A 23,085-nucleotide genomic window follows, 5' to 3' on the forward strand; every position below is an offset into this window, starting at 1 on the left:
TCGTAACTTTGAGGCTACTGGTTCTACACACATTAAGAAATGTGGTAGTGTTAAAACAGTGCGTACACCCGAGAACATAGCGGTAGTGAGAGAAGCCATTCAACGGAATCCACGTCGGTCTGCGCGTCGTCATTCTGTACGCTCGGGATTTCTGACCGTAGTGTTTGACAGATTTTACACAAAGATCTTCATTTCCACCCTCATAAGATTCAAATTACGCATGCACTATAGGAACAGGACCATGGAAACAGGCTTCAATTCTGCTAGACTTTTCTGCAGTTGATTAATGGAAACCAGAAGCTCGTGAACAACTTACTGATGAGCGGTGAGGCCCATTTTCATTTATCAGGGCTTGTTAATAAACAAAATTGGCGTTATTGGGCTGCCACAAACCCAAAAGAAATTCATGAGCAACCACTTGACAGTTTGAAAGTGACAGTACGGTGCGCGATATCAGCTTTTGCAATTATCGGTCCGTACTTCTTTGAAGATGAGAGGGAAAGAGCTGCAACTGTGACAGGGCAACGCTACGTTGACATGTTGGAGAATTTCTTAGTCCTGTACTTGCTCGTCTTCCTGTGAACGAGGACACGTTGTTTCAACAAGATGGAGCTACGAGCCACACCGCACGAATCTCCATGGCAACTGTGAGGAATCTGTTTCCCAACCATATCTCCAGACACGGGGATCGGATGGCCGGCTAGGTCTTCCGATCTTTCAGCCTGTGACTTCTTTCTCTGGGGGTAATTGGAATCTTATGTTTCTAGTGCTCCAGCACCACACACGTTTCAGAAGTTGAAACACTGAATTCGGGAAGAAATTGAATGAATTCCTGTGAAGATGCTGCAAAGAGGAATGGGTGATGTTAGGAAACGACTTACCGAGTGCGTACAGAGGGATGGTGGTCATTTGCAGGACGTTATTTTCGCAAAAGAAGGACTGCTCATTCAGTTAAATTGCTTGTAAACTAAATGCTTGTATGTATAGGTACTTTGTGTTCGTTTGTGATAAATGTGAATAAATCTAGTCATTCACCCATGATAACGTTTTTAAAATCGCCCGATTCATTGCCGCACCCTATATCAACACCACCACTTTGTCTGTGCAAAGTCCAATAACCTTATTTTTTTAATTTGTGTTTCTTAATTGTGTTTTCCAACATTGCACACTGAAACTCTGACATTTCACTAGTCAGTGACTGAAAATCCAGTATTTTCGTTTGAATGCCACAGTTCGGAAGAAAAAATCTTACTAACACAGAAAATAGTTTTTCGGCACCTTAGTTGGATGAGTCAATACTTATTGAAACATTGGAGTATTTCTCCAAATTCTTAATTAATTTTCTTCACATAACACAACATAGTCTCACTTTTGGTGAGGCCACAAGAATATTTAGGGTCATGCACTTTCTTCATTAATTTAGATGTGCAATAATTTGAGCGAAAACTCTGCTCTGTATATATCTTACAGTATGATATGCAACTACGCCCTAAGAATCTAAGAGTTACGTCATGTTGGAGTTTTAGAAAAAAATTAAGTGATACTCGAAGTGCCACATTTTGCTAGTTCAGCGTCTTCATGTTTTTGCGAACGCGTATGCTGATTGATATCAGTTTTGTCACCAAGCGCCACAGAAAAGCTTGCGTCAAATGGTAGACAGACACTCGACTTTGGATTTATCTTGAGATGTTTTGTCTAATAAACGTAAAAATTTACATTTTTTTTGCAAGATTTCATTAAAACTACAAGTAGACCTACGTTTCGGCATAATGTAATCACTTTTTACGATATTGTTTTTGCAAATCAAGCTTTCAAGTATAACTCCCTGTAAAGTTGATTTGAATAATTTCGAGGGAAATGATACCCGGCCCCGGAACAATTTTTCCCTCGAAATTATTCGATATTGTTTTTACTTAGAAAATAAATCCTTTCCTAACAACGCAACGTGTTTATAAGAATAGTAGTGAAAATTAAATTGATCTGATTATTCAATTGCTCAGTTCTGTGTCTGTACTTTTTTTTATCTCTTCCCTTGTTTGAATTAACGAATCGCAATAGTACAGCCGCAATGAATGAGACAAGAATGAGGAAAACTTATGTAGTGCCGACAATGATGATTACTTGGCTCTCATTTCGCTACAGACGACGGATCAGGCAATAGGCAACAAGATGAACTAGATTGTAAGTATTTAATTGGCATCTGTCTTCGTTTCTCTGATGGTCTAATAATGAATAATCTGCCATACTTCTGAATCGAATAGAAGAACAAAAACAAAATTGGTACGAACACATTCAAAGAATGGAATAATATATATTACCAAAAATACTCCATAACTATCAGCCGAAAGCACGAAGAAGTATTGGAAGACCTAAAACACGGTGGATAAATTACATAACCCTCTAAAGTCGGAACAAGCCTTGTGCCCTAAATCCTGATGCTAAAGAAGAAGAAGACTAAGGGTAGTGATGATTTGAGTTACCTGTTATGATCTTGGTACTTTTTATATTTTGAGAACAAAAATTAGAAATAATTATTGTGCAAATAATACCGTAGTTTCCCCTAACTATGGTACACATTTGTCACATTTTTCTTTGTATATTCAGTACTATTCATCCAGATTAAGTGAAATTTTGGCTTCGGACTCTTGTAAGTTTATATTAAATGAATATAAACATATGTGTTTGAAATTATTTAATTACAAGTGTAAAAAAATAATAAACATTGGTACATAGTTGTATTCTGAGTTGCCCAACTATGGTCCACTCATGTATTCCTGCTTGAAAGCATGAATGTACTATAGCTGGAGCTGTAATTATTCGTAAATCAATACATTGAGTTTATAATTTAAGGGTAGAAACATAATCTAGCACAGAAATATTAAAAATAAATGAAAAGTACATGGATTCATTTTATTAGTACACATTACATAAACACTCAATAAACAAGTGAAATCTGAAAATCATTTTTCTGCAATAATGAACAACTACACTCACCGGCAAAAAAAAAAAAAAAAAAAAAAAAAAAAAAAAAAAAAAACGGGCCCCCTAAAGTTTCTCAATTTCTTATGAGGCGAGAATCAGACAATCCTTTATCAAATGAAGGAAACATTGCTTCCCAGACAAAAAAACTTACAAATTATATCAATTTTCTTCCAAAAGTCCAACTGATTTTGTGGCCACCCAGATGTTTCTAATAGCGGGTATTGCCTCCCCGTGACTGTATGACTATTACCATTCGCCGATTCAAACCTTCGATCAGATTCTGGATGTCAGTCTGGTCGATTCTATTCCATTCTTTACTTAGAACATTTCGGAGCTGCTGTAAGTTGCTGTGAGGAGTTTGACGACTTCTAACTCGCTTCCCTAGCATGCCCCACATATGTTCAAGAGGGTTTATGTCAGGACTTCTTGCTGGCCATGTCATCCTATTCAATACAACATCGTGAAGGAACTCATCCACAATTTTTGTAGCATGAGGACAAGCATTGTCATGCATTAACAGGAACTTTCCAACAATAAGTGGGGCATATGGTACCGCATGTTAAATTAGCTTTTCGATGTATCTTGGAGCAGTCAAAGCACCTCCATTGATGAACACAAGTTATGTGTGAGCTTCATACGAAATGCCACCCCATACCATATTGATCCACCTTGGAAACTGACACGTGAACTGAAGTCACATGAAGAAAAAGGTTCCCCTTCTCTTCTCCACACTCTTTCACGTCCATCTGTAAACTAAATCTCGATTCATCTGTGAAGAGCACTCGTCGCCACTCCCCCAGGTTCCAATTAACATGATTGTGAGTAAAACGTAATCCTTCAACATAATGTTGCTGGAGCAATTCTGGGCCTTTAGCTGGTCTTCTGGAATCAGATCACTTTCATCCAGACGTCCTCTTACAGTTCTCTCACTCACATTAACTTGTCTTATTTTCTGGAAGGCTCTTCTGGTCTCAATAACTGTGGAATGGCGATTTCTTAATGTGTTTAGGACAATAAAATGGTCGTCACGAGCCGAAGTTACTCGTTTTCTCCCTGAACCGGGTCTCCTGGAATAATCTCCTGTCTCTCTAAAGCGATGGTACACTCGTTGTACGGTCGATCGAGGAATTCCAAGAACTGTAGCCACATAACGCTGACTATTCCCACCTTCTATCAATGCAACTACTTTTGCTGAATCGGTAGGACTTAGTACAATGAAATACTCCAATACTGCCTCAAAAGAGCTTACCAGTCTGTAGATGTCTTCAGTTTAGCTCGAAATGAGTCCGAGAAGTTTACACACAATATTACAAGAAGAACGAATCTTCTTTTCAGATCATTGTTGGCTATTACGTATTCAGTATTAAATTGTTACGTATCACAAAATAAATGAATAACTAAATGAACCTCAGCACACCTACAATTATTAAAAAATCCTACAATTTTCAAAAATTTATAGAGAATGTAGTTGGCCCGGTTTTTCGCAGGTGAGTGTTTATTAAAGAACAAAAGTACGGTATCAAAATAAGCACATTCTTAGCAAAATATTATTCAAATAAATTCACCGATAATGTTTATTTATCGTACTGAGAACTACATTCATTAGGCTTATTTCGATCCTTTGGATCTCCAATTCTCTTGTAAATCTGAAATTGAAAATAGATCTCTCTTTTTCGAGACGCATTTGGGGTCTTCAATTTGTTTTATTATGTTTTCCTTTCTATAGAATAAAATATCTTCCATTTCTTGCCACCTCAGTAATTGCCGCTTCTTACTATACATGAAACAACAGCTCCATTGTTCTTCACTTCCAAAACTTTCCCTGGCCACAATTCCTCCTCATAAGTAACTGTCATATAACTATGTGCCTTTAGCATTAATTTAACAGATTTCGTCTTCCATATCTGACTCACTGTCTGTAAATATGGAGAGAACACCGGAAACATCATAATGTGTATCCAATTCAATTTCATCGCTCTCATAGTGACTTACAGGGACGGTTGTTTTCCTTCTACCCTGAAGTTTTCGTTTTACCGGACCATCATTCGTGCTAGTACCATTGATGCTGGAACAACCTGTTTCTTTGTTTACTTGACAATAATGTTAAATGGTGTTTTAGAATATACTGCGATACCGTATTTGCAGAAGTAAACAATCACATTGATCACATTTTATTGAAACGAATATTTCAAAATGAAATACAACTATTGTCCACGAAAAATTGTTGTGCATAGTTGAGGACTGACTTGTAGCCTTGAGGTTAAACATTTTTCACGCAGAGTCCTTAACCTCTGCCAGTATAATTATTACGTGAAAGTAAACACTATATAGCCAAGTTTAATTGTACAAAGAATCATATATCTACAACGTACCAGTTCTACAGAGGAGAGCTTAATAAAACTGACAATCACAAACTGAATGATTTCGTGTCTTCACACATTCAATAGAACGATGCACACTGACCTTGTTAAGCATCCATATCATTGTCACGTGTAATGGTAGATAGAAGAATCTATGGGGAACATAATTCCATCACATTGGCGCCCTAAACGGCAAACACCGAACTCTTGGGGGGACTAAGTAGTACATAATGCGTTTTGGACCATAGTTGGGTGCCTGGACCATAGTTATGGAAAATTACGGTAATTAATTTCTACGAAACCTACCCTTTGAGTATTATGTCCCAGCCCGTACCACTTATTTCCTCTGCTTATGCATCATCATGATCATCATCATCATTTCACTGCTTTCCATTATTATCGTGATTATAGTCTACTTTTACGGATATTGACACATAGCAGGCAAAGAAGCCTTCGTTTCACTGATTGTCTAATAATGAATAACCTGCCACACTTCTGTGAAATTTCATTTCACTCCTTTCCAGTTTTCTTTTAGCATTTCTGTTTAAAGTCCAGTTCTCACATCCATAAGTCAAAAGTGGAACGGCTAAAGTTTTGTAGAATTTCATATGTGTTTCTTTTAAAGTTTTATTTTTGAGTGAGCGGCAAATTGTTCGACACATTCTCTGAAATTTGTTTAGTCTGTGGTCTATATCGTCTTCCTTTATGTATGAGATATTGCAACCAACTAATTAAATGATTATACTTGTTCTCTTGCTTCATTATTAATTATAATTTTACATCTTAAATGATCTACTCCTAAAAATGTCACTGTCTTAGATTTAACGCTTGAAATTTTAATATTATAGATCACCACGAATTTTTGAAGACGATGCGTTGCAATTTGTAATTCGTCTTCCGATTCAGATATGAGCAGTTGATCGCCTGCAAATAATAAAGTATTTAAAACAATATTTATGTGAAGTCCATGGGTAAAAATCTCGTTGCCATTCTTCAATAGCTGAGTCACTCCTAGCCAGTCCAAATTCACTTCTAGCCAATTCCAAAGTCGCTGTATATGTTAAAAGTGCTGGTGATAATGGGCAGCCTTGGTTCACGCCCTGATTAATTTTAGCTTTTTTAATAGTTGCATTCGTAATACCTACTAATATTTCTGTAGGGGCATCCGTTACTATACACTTCCCATAACTTATTACGTTGGACTCTGTCAAATGCTTTTAAATAGTCAACGAAAATTGTATAAGTAGGAAGATTAAATTCTCGTATTTTTAATTATCTGTTGTATTACAAAGCCACAATCCCTACATGATCATCCCTTCCTGAATCCACAATGTTCTTCTTTAGTTATGTTGGCTGATCGTATTGACGAGTCTAGTTTTTATTTTCTCAATAATTTGTAGACTGAATTCAGTAGGCTGATGCTTCTATAATTATTACAATCCAATCGATCACTTTCCTTAAAAATAGGTATGACTACAGCTTCATTCCATTCTTGTCGAATTTCAAACGTTGTTCAACAAATATTCAATAGGATATAATAGTCGTCTCTTCATTTCTTCTGGTGCATATTTAAGGAGTTCTATACTGAGTCCATCATTTCCTGGAGATTTATTGTTGTGGAAGCATTTTAGCTTCAATTTCATCTCTTCAAAATCAATCTGATTTATGTCAGTGACAGGAGTAGAAATAACATCATTGGTATTTGTTTCACAGTCTAGATTAAAGTCTGTCCACAAATTTTTAAAATATGCGAGCCAATCTTCTGTTGAAATATTGTATATTACAATATCTTTTTCATTTCATTTAAATGTTTTAATGCTTTATGAGCCATTTATGCATTGTGTACATCATATTATATATATTTTTTTCTACCTTTCTCTGTTTAATGTTCTTACATCTCTCTTTGCAATTGAACATTTGTATTTATAATATTTTTTATTTTCCACCGATTTAGTAAGAATATATTTAAAATAAAATGATTTCCTTTTTTCTTCTGAAATCTTTATTTCATATATCAATTCCTTTTTTGTTCCATCATTTTCCTAATACTTCATCAGCTGCTTTTATTATTACTATTTTTAGGACGATCCATTCCTGATTTACATTTGAAGACATTATTACCAAAACAGTCCTAGTCATTTTTAATGAAATTGAGTTAAGGACACATTTGCTACTATTTCAAATGTTTATAGACTCCAAAAATGACACATGTCAGGTGCAATAGCCACAAGGATAGACACCAGTTGTACGGAAACAGCTGACATGTGTTGCTCTATTTATTTTTATTGTTCTCCTGAAAAATAGCAATTCTGACAAGGGTTGTTTTTGTAATAACGTCTTCATTTGTACTTACTCCTCTTTGATCCTTAGTGAAGAGCGAATTACTGTTACGGAATTATTCACAGTCATACGAATAAATAGGCGACATTTGTTACACGAGAGTTAACCACAGGTTTTGTGTGCATTTCTGAAAACTACAGTTCATCTTGATATGCTGACGCAGAATTTCTACCCGGAAATATCATATATACTTCGGTACATTGTAATAATATATAGTTCATCTTGACATGTGAGTGAATGTTTTGAATAATAGTTCAAGAACATTTAATAAAAAATGGTAATATTGTTTTCACTCGTAACATAAGAAGGAACTGAAATGTGAAAAGCGTAAATATGTCGTATAACGAGAAAGTAAGTTTCAACATCATCACATCCATTTATTTTGTATTATCTTGAGTTTTTCCTTCACACCACAGAGGAACAGAGTCAAAACGAAAGAATATCGCAATACGGGTGTACAGAAACTCCGACAGCATCATCACAATAATGTTATGCAATCTCTAGCGACTTGCAACAAATAAGGCATGAACGGAGAAGGGGGGGTGAAGTTCAGTTGGATTCGGAGTTACTATAAATGACCTTGCCTGGGACACCAATTACACAGTTCTACTATTTATCTTTGACGTGACCATTTCGCTCAACTAAGTTGCTAAGAGTCGTTACTTTCGCATCTTAAAATAGAAGTCAGTTCATAATAATCAATTTTGTGAATTACCCACTTCACTAAAGCCTTTAATTTTTATCAGATATTTCATTGTATAAAATCAATTAACCTTCACAATGTTTTTCTTTATGGGATCGATAACTTTGACTTTGGTAACCTTTCTAACGGTCATCTTCACGAGTGTATACTTCTGTTTCACACGAAACTTCAACTTCTGGAGAAAGCTCGGCGTTCCGTATGTAAAGCCGATACCATTTGTGGGAAATCTCAAAGATGTGTTCTTCCAGAGACTCGATATAGGCAGCAAACTCAAAAATATATATGAAGATAACATAGACAAACCATACGTCGGAATATTTTCTTTCGACAGGCCGGGCTTAGTCATTACTGACCTGGATCTAGTGAAGAAGATTACCGTGAAAGATTTCCAGTACTTCATCAATCACGTCGCAGCATTGGACAAAAATGTGGATCCGTTGTTTGGAAGAATGCTATTCTTCGAAAAGGGAAAGACTTGGAAGCATCTTCGTGTAAACCTGACTCCCATATTCACTTCTGGAAAGATGAAGATGATGTTCTACCTCGTGGAGAACTGTGGGAAGGAACTTGTGCGTTGTCTGGACAAGGAGTCTGCCGGAGGTGAGATAATGATTCATTGCATTTCAATTTCTTTACTGTGATGGTGTTTTAAATATATGCCTTTTGATTTATTGTGTTCAGATGTAATTTATCTGAAAATCGGAACTTTTTATGTCAGCCCAAAATCGAGATCATACTGTCCAAGATACGAATCGGTAACACTTTTGTTATGTGCAATCGATATAGGTAGACAGAGATAATGGATAATCACAAGTTAATCCTTAGGATATTGGCTGATACACAGCCCCGTCGATATAGGAGAAAGCTAATATCTACCTAGTTACATATGAGCCGTTCAGAGCAGAAGTGGTGTAAGTCAAAAATGGGTAATGATGGTTAACGTAAACATTCTGTAAAATACAGCACAAAGTAGCAATTAATATTCGATTTATTTAAACTATTGGTAGTCAGTGTATAGCACGAAGGACATATTAACTGCTACTCTGCGCTGTATTTTACAGAATTTTTACTTTAAACCCCATTACCCAATTTTGACTAACATCAATTTTGCTCTGAACGGCTCATACAATACGTGGAGCAAGTCCCTTGCAATCGGCAAGCATCATGGTTAGATACCGCTTCAAAATCCAGATATATTATGGACAGTAAAAAATCGATCATACGGGAACAGATATTTAAGAGTTATCTATACTAATAATAAATCTGTAGCAGAAATTTTTCTGGTAATTTTCGATTTTCCAAAAATAATTGGTCCTAACATATATAATTAACCAGCCTGAAACCGAAAATCGCTTTTTTTTTAATTTTTGTTTGTATGTCTGTCTGCATGTTTGTTACCTTTTCACGCGATAATGGCTGAACCGATTTATATGAAAATTGGAATATAAATTAAGTTCGTTGCAACTTAGATTTTAGGCTATATGGCATTCAAAATACTTTATTTAAAAAGGGGGTTAGAAGGGGGATTGAATTAAATAAATCGAAATATCTCGCTTATTATTGATTTCTGTGAAAAATGTTACATAACAAACGTTTCTTTAAAATTGATTTCCGATAAGTTATATTCTTTACACAATTTTGATAGGACTGATATTTAATGAGATAAATGAGTTTTAAAATTAAAATAACGCCATCTAAGACGGTGCAATGAAATAACAAATGACTTCGTCTATAAGGGGCCTTGGACAACAACAATCGAAAAAAGGGCCTTGGACAGCAACAATCGAAAGCTATTAAACTTAGCCTACAGACAATGTTTCTGTGTTTGTATGAAGTAATATTGGAAGCTAAATTAACCGATTTGTATAATTAATTATTATTTCACATTGGAAAGTGTAGTTTCTCTAGATGGACATACTGCTATAACGTTATTACAGTAACGTCTTAGTAAATCGAGGACAGGTAAGATTAAAATAGCTTCCTATGCACAGAAAATTTGATAGACTTTTTTGTACATTCGTTTTCTGTATTTCTTAAAATAATATTTATGTACACACTCATTTTAATCTCAGAGAATTAACGAACAACGAGAGTGTATTGATTTAGTATGCAGTAATAATACGTTAGCTTAGCAAGCCATTATTTTATAATTCAAATTTTTACTATGCTCAATCGAATCGTGTTCAAATACATAAAATAGACTATATATGCAATAAATGCAATGCAAAAAAATTGGGTAATGAGCCAAGCAGATTATGTTGCGCTGTTGTAAAAGTTGTTGCTTCTGAGATTCAAGAGCCCCCACAACAAATTAAAAAGTTTCTTATCGGAGTACATCCGTTATCAACGCACTTTTTATATAATATAATATAATATAATATAATATAATATAATATAATATAATATAATATAATATAATATAATATAATATAATATAATATAATATAATATCATATAATATATACTAATAATAAATATATAGCCGAAAATTTTCTGGTAATTTTCGCTTTTCCAAAAATAATTGGTGTTAACATGTATAATTATTCATCCTGAGACCGAAAATCGCTTTTTTGACATTTTTGTTTGTATGTCTGTCTGTCTGTCTGGATGTTTGTTACCTTTTCACGCGATAATGGCTGAACGGATTTCGATGAAAATTGAAATATAAATTAAGTTCGTTGTAATTTAGATTTTAGGCTATATGACATTCAAAATACTTCCTTTAACGGGATCTGAATTAAATTGAAATATCTCGCTTGTTATTGCTTTTTTGTGAAAAATGTTACATAACAAAAGTTTCTTTAAAAATGATTTCCGATAAGTTTTATTCTATGCAAAATTTGGTAGGTCTGATAGACTTTTAAAATAACAATACAATACGTTTTCACCGCCGCCTCAGATTGTAGCGTTGTTGTTCCTGCAATAATTCCCATGTGCAAAACATAAAATTTTTGAGTAGAAGAAAAAAACACATTTATTCATTCCATGGCAATGGTACATAGGAGACCGTGAATTCTTACACTTTCGAAAGAAAGAAATATAATTACATATCACTGTTTATGCTGTATCACTATTTAAGTTATTAGAAGGTTTCAGAACCATAGTGGGCCAAGCGCCATTTACTGAAGACGTAGAAAACAAGGGTTAAAATTAAGTTATTACCATGGTTCAATGGAACCATATAGCAAGTAATATAAAGTTTACACATTAAAACTAAATGATATGTCAATCTTCATTAAACTATAGTTGCGTGTAATAACAAATAAGAAACATGTTAAAGGAATTGTCATTGCACCAAATGAGTGCTCTCTGGACCAAAATGATCGCAATTTAATTATTTAAATACAATTTCAATTAAGTAACATATTAAACGATTTGTCCTTCTAACAAACACGAATGTTCCCTGGATCAAACGTCCTATTTTAATTATGTAATTACTTTATATTTATTTCTAACAGGTGCAGCGGAGCGCACGGGTACGGCTAGTAAATAAATAAATAAATAAATAAATAAATAAATAAATAAATAAATAAATAAATATATATATATATATATAAATAAATAAACAGTATGCGGGAGCTTGGATTCTCGTCACAGCAACAGACCACGTTATAAGCCTACAGTTTTGTTCATTTTTTAGACTTAAAATTCGTATGATGCGGTAATAGCCTCAAAGAAAGGTATTCTCTATTTTTCGAATTTCTATATGTTGAACATCTAGTTATAGGCTGACTTTGTTTCGTAGAGGCGAGAATTAGGATATGCTTATATCTGTTTCGAAAGGAACATTATTGTTCATGAGGAAAGACTTAATAACAAGCATACCCTAGTTCAAAGAGGATACCTTATTTTCCTACAACTTTTGGTAAGAATCAGTGGCTTACAACCCAGCTTCTGAAAGTTTCTTATTGTCATTCATATCGTCACGGTAGTCAGAAGTACGAGAATTGGAATCGCATATAAAGTAGACACGAATAAATCGTACTTGTTCCTGCAATAACTCCTATGTGACATATTTATCGATTTTAAGATTTTTGCTCTATTAAATAACTTAAATAATGATACTGGAAATAATAAAATCTCCTATATGTAATTATATTTCTTTGTTTCGAAAATTTAAGAATTCACAGTCTCCTATGTACGGCTGCTATAAGATGATTATTTTATTTTTCTTCCTACTGAAAAATTTTGTTTTTTGTACATAGGAGTTATTGCATGAACAACGACGAAATACAATATTCTATCCAAATTGAACACTGTGAGTCAAAGGGGATCTCACCTGTTACTCTTTCACAAGCAATGTCAGAGTTCGTATTCTGAAGAAAGATATGAGAGCTCACAAACTTTTCTATAATAAAGGAATTCAAAATCTTCTTCTCCAGTCTCCAAACTCATTAAAAATGCCAACGTGACGGCTATGAATTGGATCCATTCAATATACGGCAGCAACAGTGGAAATCAGAACAGGAGCAAGCCGAACAATCAATAAATGAAGACCTTCCTCAAAGAAGGTTGTATAACATATGAAAAAAGTATATGATATATAACCTTCTTTGAGGGAGGTCTTGAAATATATCCGATACGAGAATAAATGCTACAAATATGAAGTCGACAACCTCAAGTGTTTATTCTTTATTATTGCTTTTCTGTTTTAAGATTCTTTACATGAATATACATTGCTTAGGGAACAAAATTGATGTTTCAGATACATACATACTTACAAACACGTGAAAATCGTATTTTATGTTTCACCGAGCATCAGGTACCCCATGTGACACTGGAAGGATATTTATGTGGAAGTTATTTTGTACCAGATGAGTATAGATACGGTGGTGTAATAATTTATGTAGTACATAAAGATTTACAACTTAATTGTAGGCAGATTAGTCTTGTAAAATTATGAACTGAAAAGAACTTTCGAGTGACAGGTATTATTTACGAAGTTTATAAATTAATTAATTTACACTTTACAGGGCTCCTAGTGGTAACCTTGGTTTATTTTTAGATGAACTTGAAAACTTATCCCATGAAGTGTACAAACCACAGTATATTTTTCTAACTTTTGGAGATTTTAATATCGCTCTTATTCAAGATTCGTATAACAAAACTAAGCTCTGCAATGTCTTTTGTTCTTATGATTACTATTTATCTGTCCGCGAACCTGATAGAGGACGTGTTTCATAATTTTAATCCCGCTTATTTTAAGAATAAGGTTATAGAGTTGGGGTTCTCTGATCACAGTCCCATTTGTAATGAAATATATTTTAAAAATAATGACAATAGTATGGATGACTCTTCCAGTAGTTTTAAAGTACTTACTATGGTTATCTTTAAATAAAATTTGCAGGATTTTATATAGGTGCTGATAAGCAGAAATTGGGAGTTTTCTATACAAATTGACTATTCGACTACTGCATTTATTAACTGGTTTTACGAGTAATTTCATTAATTTTTCCCGTTATAAATAAACAGTATAAAGGGAAAAAACTGTAAAAAAAATTAAATAGTTTCAGAGGAATTAAGATACATGTTTAGAGGCTTCGTAATATTTATAAAATAACTAACAGCTTTGTGAATAAGCAAAGATATGATACAGTGAATAAGAATTATAAATCAGCCATAAGGAAAGCTAAAATTGAAGCTAATATCCAGTTTGTTTCAAACTCCACTAATAAATGTAGAGCCACTTGGTCTCTCATTAAAAATAAAACAACACCCCAGAAAGTGGAAAATGAGAGTATCTCGGTTTATCAGTTTAATGATTATTTTATAACTATGGCTGAAAAGATTAAACAGAATTCACACTTTTCAGAATTTTACAGCTATGGATTTTATTATCAAACTTAATACCTGCCAAGAAGCTGGTTTTAAAACTAAGGTTAGTAAGCTGTGTTGAAGTTTTAGGTATTGTAAATATTTTAGCTACCTCTAAATGTAAGGATTAGTATGGCACGTTTACAACTATTTTAAAGGATATAACTCAATATTGTGTACAAGCATTAACAAATAACATGTGTTTGACTAAAGGCATATTTCCAATTCGCTAAAAGTTGTAAAGGTGGTGACTATATTTCAAAAGGGCGATATTAATGAGCCTGAAATTACAGACCTATTTCTATATTACCTGTATTGTCGAAAGTTCACGAGAAAATTATTAAAAAAATAAGTTGTGTAAATATCTGTAATTATATAATATCATTTCTAATAGCCAGTTTGGATTTAGGCCACTTTATGCGACCTTAGTAAAGCTTTCGACTACGTAGACCATGAAATATTACTTGAAAAGATGCAATATTACGGAATTCAAGATACTGAACTACATATTTTTAAAACTTATTTAATCAACATGAAACTATATGTTATGACAGGGATTAATAAATCGGATTTAAAAATATTGAAGTGTGGAATCCCACAGGGCTCCATCCTTGGACCTATTTTATTTATAATCATTATCATTGAACCAATGACCAATATAAATGTGTTTAGTATTGTCTATGCAGATGATACCACCTTTGTAAATAGTCAAAGTACTTTAAATGATATTTAATGATAAAACACACATGTTAGGTCAATAATACAGTGTTAATTGATTTTATGAAATACATTAAAGGTGATATGTTACAGCTGTATGAACACAAATAATACTAACACTAATAATTATTAGTGTTTATACAACTGTAACATATCACCTTTAATGTATTTTATACTTTAAACGAAATTAAAATCAATGCAAATTTTCACTTGAGAAAGCAAAATTGGTTTTGCACTAATGAACTTTTATTGAATGAAAGTAAGACTAAATCTATTATTTTCACTTTGAAAAATCTTACAATGCACAAATCGGATAAGCTGCTTGGTACTTTTTTGAACAGTAAACTTATTCGGGAATGTCACATTGACTGTGTGTGCACCAGGTTATCTAGAGTATGTACCGTTTAAGAAATTTGAAAACACTTATGCCATGGCCCTATGTTATAGCAGCATATTTTGCTTTTTTCCAAAGCATTATTGCATATGGTGTATTACTTTGGGGAAATGGTGCTCACATTGGCAAAGTCTTTGTTATTCAAAAAAGAGCCATTAAATTATTAACAAATTCTAAGTTTACTGTTCACTGTAGGCCTTTATTTATTAAAGAAGAAATTATGACCGTCACTAGTCTATATATTATGGAGTTATTAACATATGCAAAAGACAATTTAAATTTACTGAAACATAATAATTTAAATCAAGGACTATAGCACAGGCTAATAAAAATCGTACGTACCTAAAAGTGGACTTTCCATAACAGCTAACAACCATCATACTATAGCCTTTAAATTATATAATCATCTTCCAATTCATGTAACAAGTTTGATTAGGCAGAATTTGAAGAAAATTTTATGTAACTACTTGATAGATGGAGCATTTTGTAATATTGATGAGTATTTTAAGATTCAATTTACATGTGTTTAGTTCTAATTTGGAGATAAGGGATTATATCATTGCAATCTATTTGCTAACAGATATTAAATAAATATCAAATATAAACTTAGTTTGTTCATGGAAATGTCATAACCTTTTATTTATTATTGTTGTAAAAAATTTCCACCTACAATGCCAATCTTTAATTATCCAGTGTTCATTTTTTAATTCTTTTAATATGTTGCAGCAATGATTACGAGTAGTATTGGAATTTTAAGGTGAGAGGATGCTATTTTTTGGTGAAAAATGAGTAAATTTTCAAAAACAAATTCTTTAAAATATCCTGTGATATTTGTGGAATGCATAGCATTACATTTTGTGGGTATTTGTGCCCTTATCGGATGTTGAGTCGCGATTTTTAAATTTCCTGCGTTATGGATTTTTAAATAACTCGCCCAATTTTATTGTTGTTTCCGGTAAATTAAATGTTCATTTTTTTCTTTAAAATACCCTTTAATATGCGTTGAATGCATTGCATAACATTTTGTGGGTATTTGTGCCCTTATCGGATGTTGAGACGTCATTTTTAAACTTCCTGCGCTATGGATTTTTAAATCACACGCCCGCTTTTATCGGTTTCCAGTAACTTCATTTTTTTTTGTACATTGCCAGACAAAAATGGATATAATTTCTGAACTATTAAAGATACATGCATGAAATTTAGAACACACATTCTTTAGACTATTAGGAAACGTTTCTCTGTAACAGAATTTTGTTAATTGATTTCACTTAAAAAATACGTCCGTTTGTTTGCAAGAAAGGAAATCACAAAATTGTTATTACATTTTAATTGTTTATTTTACAAACGTAGGGATTAATATAAAAATTCTGTTACAGACAGTTTGTAGAACATGCTTTTGCAAATACATTGCAAAAAGCTGTTTGAATATATAATTAAAAACGGTTTAGATATATCGGTTTTAGTAAAATCCTGCATTGGGTATACTTTTTTCAAATTTGGGCCCCCAAATAATTTTTTTAAAGTATTTTTATTCGGTTGAGTTGCCACAGCTATGAGCTCTCTACATACAAAAAATTAATATTTTACACCAACTAGGAAAAAAGTTAAAAAATACCATCCTCTCCCCTTAATTTACTATTGTTTTCATTTATGTAAAAATTAATCAACATTGTAAGCACTGTAAACATTATTTTCAGATTTTTAATACTTTAAAAGTTAAAACTGAAAGAAACATATAGTAATAAAAATCATTCATGCCAAGAAGCAAAAATATGCAATATATTTTATAAAATTCTTTTACCTTTCATTATTATGATGACATAATTTCATACTATCAGAAAGTTACTAAATACTTTAAGTTCTGGATAACGTTCATGATACAGTCTGCAACTATTTGGTGAGTTTTTCCTGCACTTTCCTTAAATGAATATCATATTATCCACAATATTCATCGCTTGAAAACGATTATTTATATTGCACTATTATTGTAACAGCTATTGTGCTAGACTATTTTTGGCTGTTGACTAGCACATTAATATTAGTAAAAAGTAAAAAGTAAATAAATAAATAAATAAATAAATAAATAAATAAATAAATAAATAAATAAATAAATAAATAAATAAATAAATAAATAAATAAATAAATAAATAAATAAATAAATAAATAAATAAATAAATAAATAAATAAATAAATAAATAAATAAATAAATAAATAAATAAATAAGTGTTATTTGTTAATTTAGAAGAATGAACTTGATTCAGATACAGAATATTTTCAGGTTCGCCTGTGATGGTTCGAGACTTGCTGGCGCGGTTCACTACAGACGCCATCTCGACTTGTGCGCTGGGCATTGAAAGCAATTCTATGAAGAATCCCAACGCCGAGATAAGACATTATATGCGCAGTGTCTTCGACTTCACCGTGCGGAAGGGTTTAGTTTCACTACTCATGTTCTTCTCACCGAGATTATTAAGTTTCTCACGTCTCAGATTCATTGACGTAGACACGGATAAATTCTTTAGGAACACTGTTTACAATACTATGAACTACAGGTGAGTTACTTAAGATAATAGTCTTTTGTCTCCTTATATCCCTTGTTTATACACTATTTACTTCTTCTCTTTTTTAGTTTCTTGTTTTTCTTAGGCTACTCTCTTTCACGGTTAGATTATGTCAGTCATGTGATAGATAGATTTTGACACATCGTTTTCTTAGTTTCCTCAGGTCTTTATTTCTTCTCCAATATCTGCTGCTTAAAATTTCATTTGCTTATTTATGGGGTAGAATGATCTACGTCTTGACTTCGAACACTGTTCAGTAAAGTGAGAAACAAAGGGAAATGTATCATTTAGGTAGGGTAAAATTTTTGAAGATAATTGAAATTATACTTTTATATCCGAAACGACTGACACTTTATTCTTCAAATAGATTCTGTGTATGAGATATCACGGAAAAGATTTCAAGTAGAACATTTGTTATACCTTTCGCATTCATTATTCTCTACCGTAGCACCATTCGGTTTCCATTATTCTGCTCTTACAAAAATAGAACACGAAATGCAGAAGATCCAGGGCAAAACATTCTATTTGGCGAGTGTGCTGTTACTGCATTTTTATAGCCCTACAAGTTTTAAAAATAGCTAAGAGTACCTGCTCTATGATAATTGGTGGCCAGCAGCGGAACTCACTCCCCTCCCGACGGGAGAGGGGGCTTACACCTCAGACCATTTGAAGGAAGAAAGTGGAGGGGCTGTTGGCATAGGTATACGGGTTTGAAAGGATGGCGGGACAGTCGTCAGGGTGTCGGTTCGGCATAGGTGGGGTCGATGGGCATGCAACTCATCCTAGGGCGCGCAATAGACCTCAGGTTGAGATGCTTGGGATATTCTCCTCCCGCCCTCATAGAGAGAGAGAAAGAAAAGAGAACCTGCAGGGGACGCCTAACTTCTTTAGGAGTAAGTTAGTATATGCACTACAATGGAGTACAGGTAAATCGTTATTCAACTGTTCGCAATACCATTAATTGAAGATTGGACATAAAAAAAGCTGTAAGTGTCAATATATTTGAAAATTAGTATTTTCAAAAAAAAAAAAGAAAGAAACAATGTGTCCCTGGCTCAGTCCACTGAGAAAAATGATGACCCATTGTAATTTTATTTAGGGCCTGCTTTAGTCATACAAGAATAGTGTTCAGCCAATGAGTAATTCAAGAAGAATAAACTATTTGAAGCATTAAGTTACAGTACAGTCCGTGCAAAGTTTTCAAGATCATTGCTTCAATACAGTTTACATGTTAGAATCTTCGTCTTCTCAGTGCAATTGAGGCGATTTCCGGAAGATGGGCCTATAGTCCTATAAGCCCTTTTTCGGAAAATTATTTAAACGTAACCGCTATATTAGGTAGATTATTCCACCAAACTTTTCTTTCATTATCTCAACGCTAGAGGTCAGGAAAGCATTTTCTTTGCGGGCGTAAAGCTGTTCAGATTCATTGCTAATACAGCAAGTGTACAGTAGGTTCAGGCTGCGGTTGTTAGTGCAATAGCTGTTCTATTCCTACCATGCTTATGGGCACAAAAAGACATCTTACGACAATTCTAATAACAAGAAAAAAGAAAAGAAGAGAAAACGGCAGATCGGTCAAACCTACATTTCAAGGAATGAAATTGACATAAAAGAACATTATCAGCAGTATCATCATGTTGTCAAGAACAGTGCTATCTCAAGGTACCTATCAGTAAGCAAGAAGAGCTTTTTGGAACGTTTTATAGTGATCAAGGTAAGGAATTACAGGATTCATTTTTAAGCCAATGTATGTCCAAGAAGTCAGGTACACACAATCGGAAGGCAACATTAAATCCAAAGAAGCTCAGGGAAAATATTTGGGAATATTTTCTCCAAACAGATGGCATTAAATTGAAAGTTTGTCGTGGTTTTATATTAAAGCTATATCAGGTATCAGTTAAAACACTCAGAGCGCTATGCATAGACATTTCGCTAGCCTGCGCTACGAGCGTGCTAAACTAGCTCCGGCTATCGAGTGATTACTTGTACAGGATTCATATCGTATCATATTGCTAACATTGGTTTATGAATACGAAAAATGTTAGTTCGCTGATCATCCGCCGGAAGCCCACGCTAAGAATGTCTATTAATATGTCCCTCAGAGTTTTTCAAGATAAAACATTGGCCAATGATTCATTTGTAGAGGGAAGAGGCAAACATTCACAAAATAGAGGCTAATATTTGGCAAATGTTAGAAGAACACCTAAACAGTATCCCAGACAAAAAAGCCATTACTGCTCACGCAAATCTTCTTTGAGGTATTTTGAAAATCCTAATCTAAGTGTCAGAATACTGCACGATTTTTTCTAGAAGAAAGTCTTAGAGGATACAGGTAAAACACTCCAAATGAGTTACGTAACTTACTTCAAATATTTCAAACAACACTGTAACTACAGCTTCAAACAGCCTAAAACTGATGTTTGTGATTTTTGCACTGCTTGTGAAATGAAACTTAATGTTAACAAGAATGATCCTTGCAAAATACATGATCCACAGAAGAAATGCACAGACATACCTCAAAATAAAGCAGAACTTCATTCGTAAAAACTAAAAGTGTACTAATCTTTTTATTGAGTTCGACTACGCACAGAATCTTCCTGTACGTAAACTAAATGTGGCTAGCCAATTTTATAAACGCTTATTGGGGTTAAATGTTGTCGACATCTATATACACAATGGCGATTCTTCGTTTATGTTCTGTTTCATGGAAATTCAAGCCAAGAAAGATCGCAGCTCAGTTGTATCATTCATTCATGATGCATTGGAAAAGAAATTGATGTAGTTTCCAGACGTGAGGCATGTTGTTCTGCTCTCCGATGCATGTGATGGTCAGAATAAGAACTCAGTGGTGATGTTATTTTCTTCATGAATAGCTAAAGTTATTAACGTGGAGGTTATACACCTTTCTCAGTTCGGGGATATACGTTTGGTCATTACGATCGAAACTTTGGCCTTATTAAGTCAAAAGTGAAGAAAGAAGAAACCATATCTAAACCCTACTTGTCAGCGATGGTAATGGCCAGAAGTCATCAGTCTCCCTTTATTGTTCTTATGGACAGAAACCTAATAAATAAACTGGAAAGAAGGTTATGAACCATAATTTACAACCGATGGTCAAAGGAACCGTATTTCAAATACAGAAGTATGTTCTGCTGAATACTGCCTATGGTTCTGTACTAGCCTCAATAACGTATACAGGTAATTACACATCCTTCCGGCTTTGGAAACAGAAATGCAATACTGAAGGTCTGTAAACCATTAAACTTTCCATGGTGGATTTCAATCCAGTAAATCCAAAAAAAGAAGAGGAAATCAGAGATTTGTTTTAGTACATGGACGCTGAAAGCTGTTTCTGGCTCAACAGCATGTTCGAAGGAAGCTACCAGTAACCAAAAATTGCCTGAAACACCTCTCCACTCTGGATAGAATGGTTTGGACATTGTTTCAGCAACCAGAAAATGAATAATCTTATGTGATGTAGGGCAGTGCTATATTAATATTATACATAGAAGTATTCTGTAAAAACCATATAGTACCGGTAATGTAAAGTTTTAGTATGCTTTGACAGTTAAATCAGTTTATCAACATTCAAGAACGTAGTATTCGTTATAGTTTCAAATTTATTTCTGGAAACGAACAGTTTTCACTGTGGGCACCAAATTAACACACTTAGTACATATGCAACCTCATTTCTTACCTGGCAAACGTAATGGTCGTGCATAGCTCCATTTTTTTGCACTATGAGCTATGCGACGTTCAGGATGATTTGCCTCTTTGGGAAAGGGAGCTGCTGTGATACATGCATGACGGAGCACTGGCTCACTTTCACTTGAAGGTTCGAGAGTTCTTGTGCATAAGATTTTGCAACAGGTGTATCAGCTGTGGCTTAGCAATAAAATAGCTTCCCAGATCTCCCGACTTCAATCCTCGGGTTTTTCTTGAGAAACTTGAAATATTTTATATATTCCAGCTCTGTTGATAATGTTAACGAATTCGAAAATACATTATTAATGGTGTCAATGCAATAGAGACACGCAGGAATATTCAATGTCGATGAAAAACGTACTGCTGTCTGCCTTATCATGAACAGTGGTCATATTGAGCACATGTTAAACGCCCTCTTACTCTAGTGCAAATCAGTTATGTTACCCCAGGGCAACTATGCTGACTAGACATGGTAAAACCCCATAGATTTCGGAAGCGGCTGGTTTCCGGACCTGTGTTTGTTAGAACTTTTTGTCTTGTTTCTTTGTCCTCAGCTCACCCTTTCACTTTGTACCTGTAATTAGGAAACACACTGTATAACTTACGTAATTAATCACGTCTTGAAAGATTGTCACTTTTAATTGTTGTAGGAAAGAAAACGGAGTTGTCAGAAAGGACCTCTTGGACAGTCTCATGGAACTGAAAAGGAAGACTATGGAGGAAGAAGGAACTGACAAGGAAGATGCATTCAGTGAGTTTCTGTCTAAGTTTCAACTTCAATTAAATTTAATTTGTTTATTAAGAAGTCGAAGTATTTCGTACTTCTTCCTAAGTACTCTGTTGGTCAGTCCCGCCCCGAGTCGTCATGCTCTAAGAAATATTGCCTAGGACTCACGTTACGGAATGCGCGCTGGTTCGAATCCCTATGGAGGAAGAAATTTTCTCACGAAATTTCGGCCAGTGTATGGGACCGGTGTCTACTCATCATCGTGATGCACTTGGGGAGCTACGATAGGTAGCGAAAATCCGGTTTTGCAAACCAGCTATAACGGCTGGGGGGATCATCGTGCTAACCACACCATACCTGCTGGTTGGATTATCGTCCACCTCTGATTCGGCATGTGGACTTGAGGTCAGCTGCCGACTGGTCGGTCTTCGCCTTTCATGGGCTGTTGCGCTGCGGATTTATTTTTACTCTGTTGGTCATATTTGCACATTTGTAAGAAGCAGCTACCATTAACTATTGCCCACAAGTATAGCTCAAGAGATAGGAGCTGGGATAGTGATCAGAGTTTGCGCTCGTCGTGTGTTCGAATCCCTTTGGGAGGATTACATTGTTAGATTTCCTAAGATCTATCCTAAACTATAAAGTGACTGTTACGAAATCTATGGCGAATCCTTGGTTTCAACTTAGCAAAATTCTATCTCGATATCACCAATTCTACTAATTCTAGATTACCTCGCTGTTAATAATATAGGGTAAATAGTTAAATAACCAATTTTAGA

At 34.2% G+C, this 23,085-nt stretch overlaps 1 protein-coding gene across 1 annotated transcript in view; it reads left to right on the top strand.

Moving 5' to 3' along the window:
- The window catches only part of LOC138711625 (uncharacterized), a 79,589-nt gene that overhangs the window by 38,585 nt on the left and 17,919 nt on the right, over window positions 1–23,085 (top strand). Inside the window, exons 7-9 of the mRNA XM_069842759.1 lie at window positions 8,445–8,985; window positions 17,589–17,862; window positions 22,230–22,330. Of these exons, the coding sequence (XP_069698860.1) occupies window positions 8,445–8,985; window positions 17,589–17,862; window positions 22,230–22,330 (916 nt within the window). The remainder of the gene's footprint in view (window positions 1–8,444; window positions 8,986–17,588; window positions 17,863–22,229; window positions 22,331–23,085) is intronic.

This window comes from Periplaneta americana, chromosome 13 (genome assembly GCF_040183065.1).
Source record: "Periplaneta americana isolate PAMFEO1 chromosome 13, P.americana_PAMFEO1_priV1, whole genome shotgun sequence".
In the NCBI taxonomy this organism is placed as follows: domain Eukaryota; kingdom Metazoa; phylum Arthropoda; class Insecta; order Blattodea; family Blattidae; genus Periplaneta; species Periplaneta americana.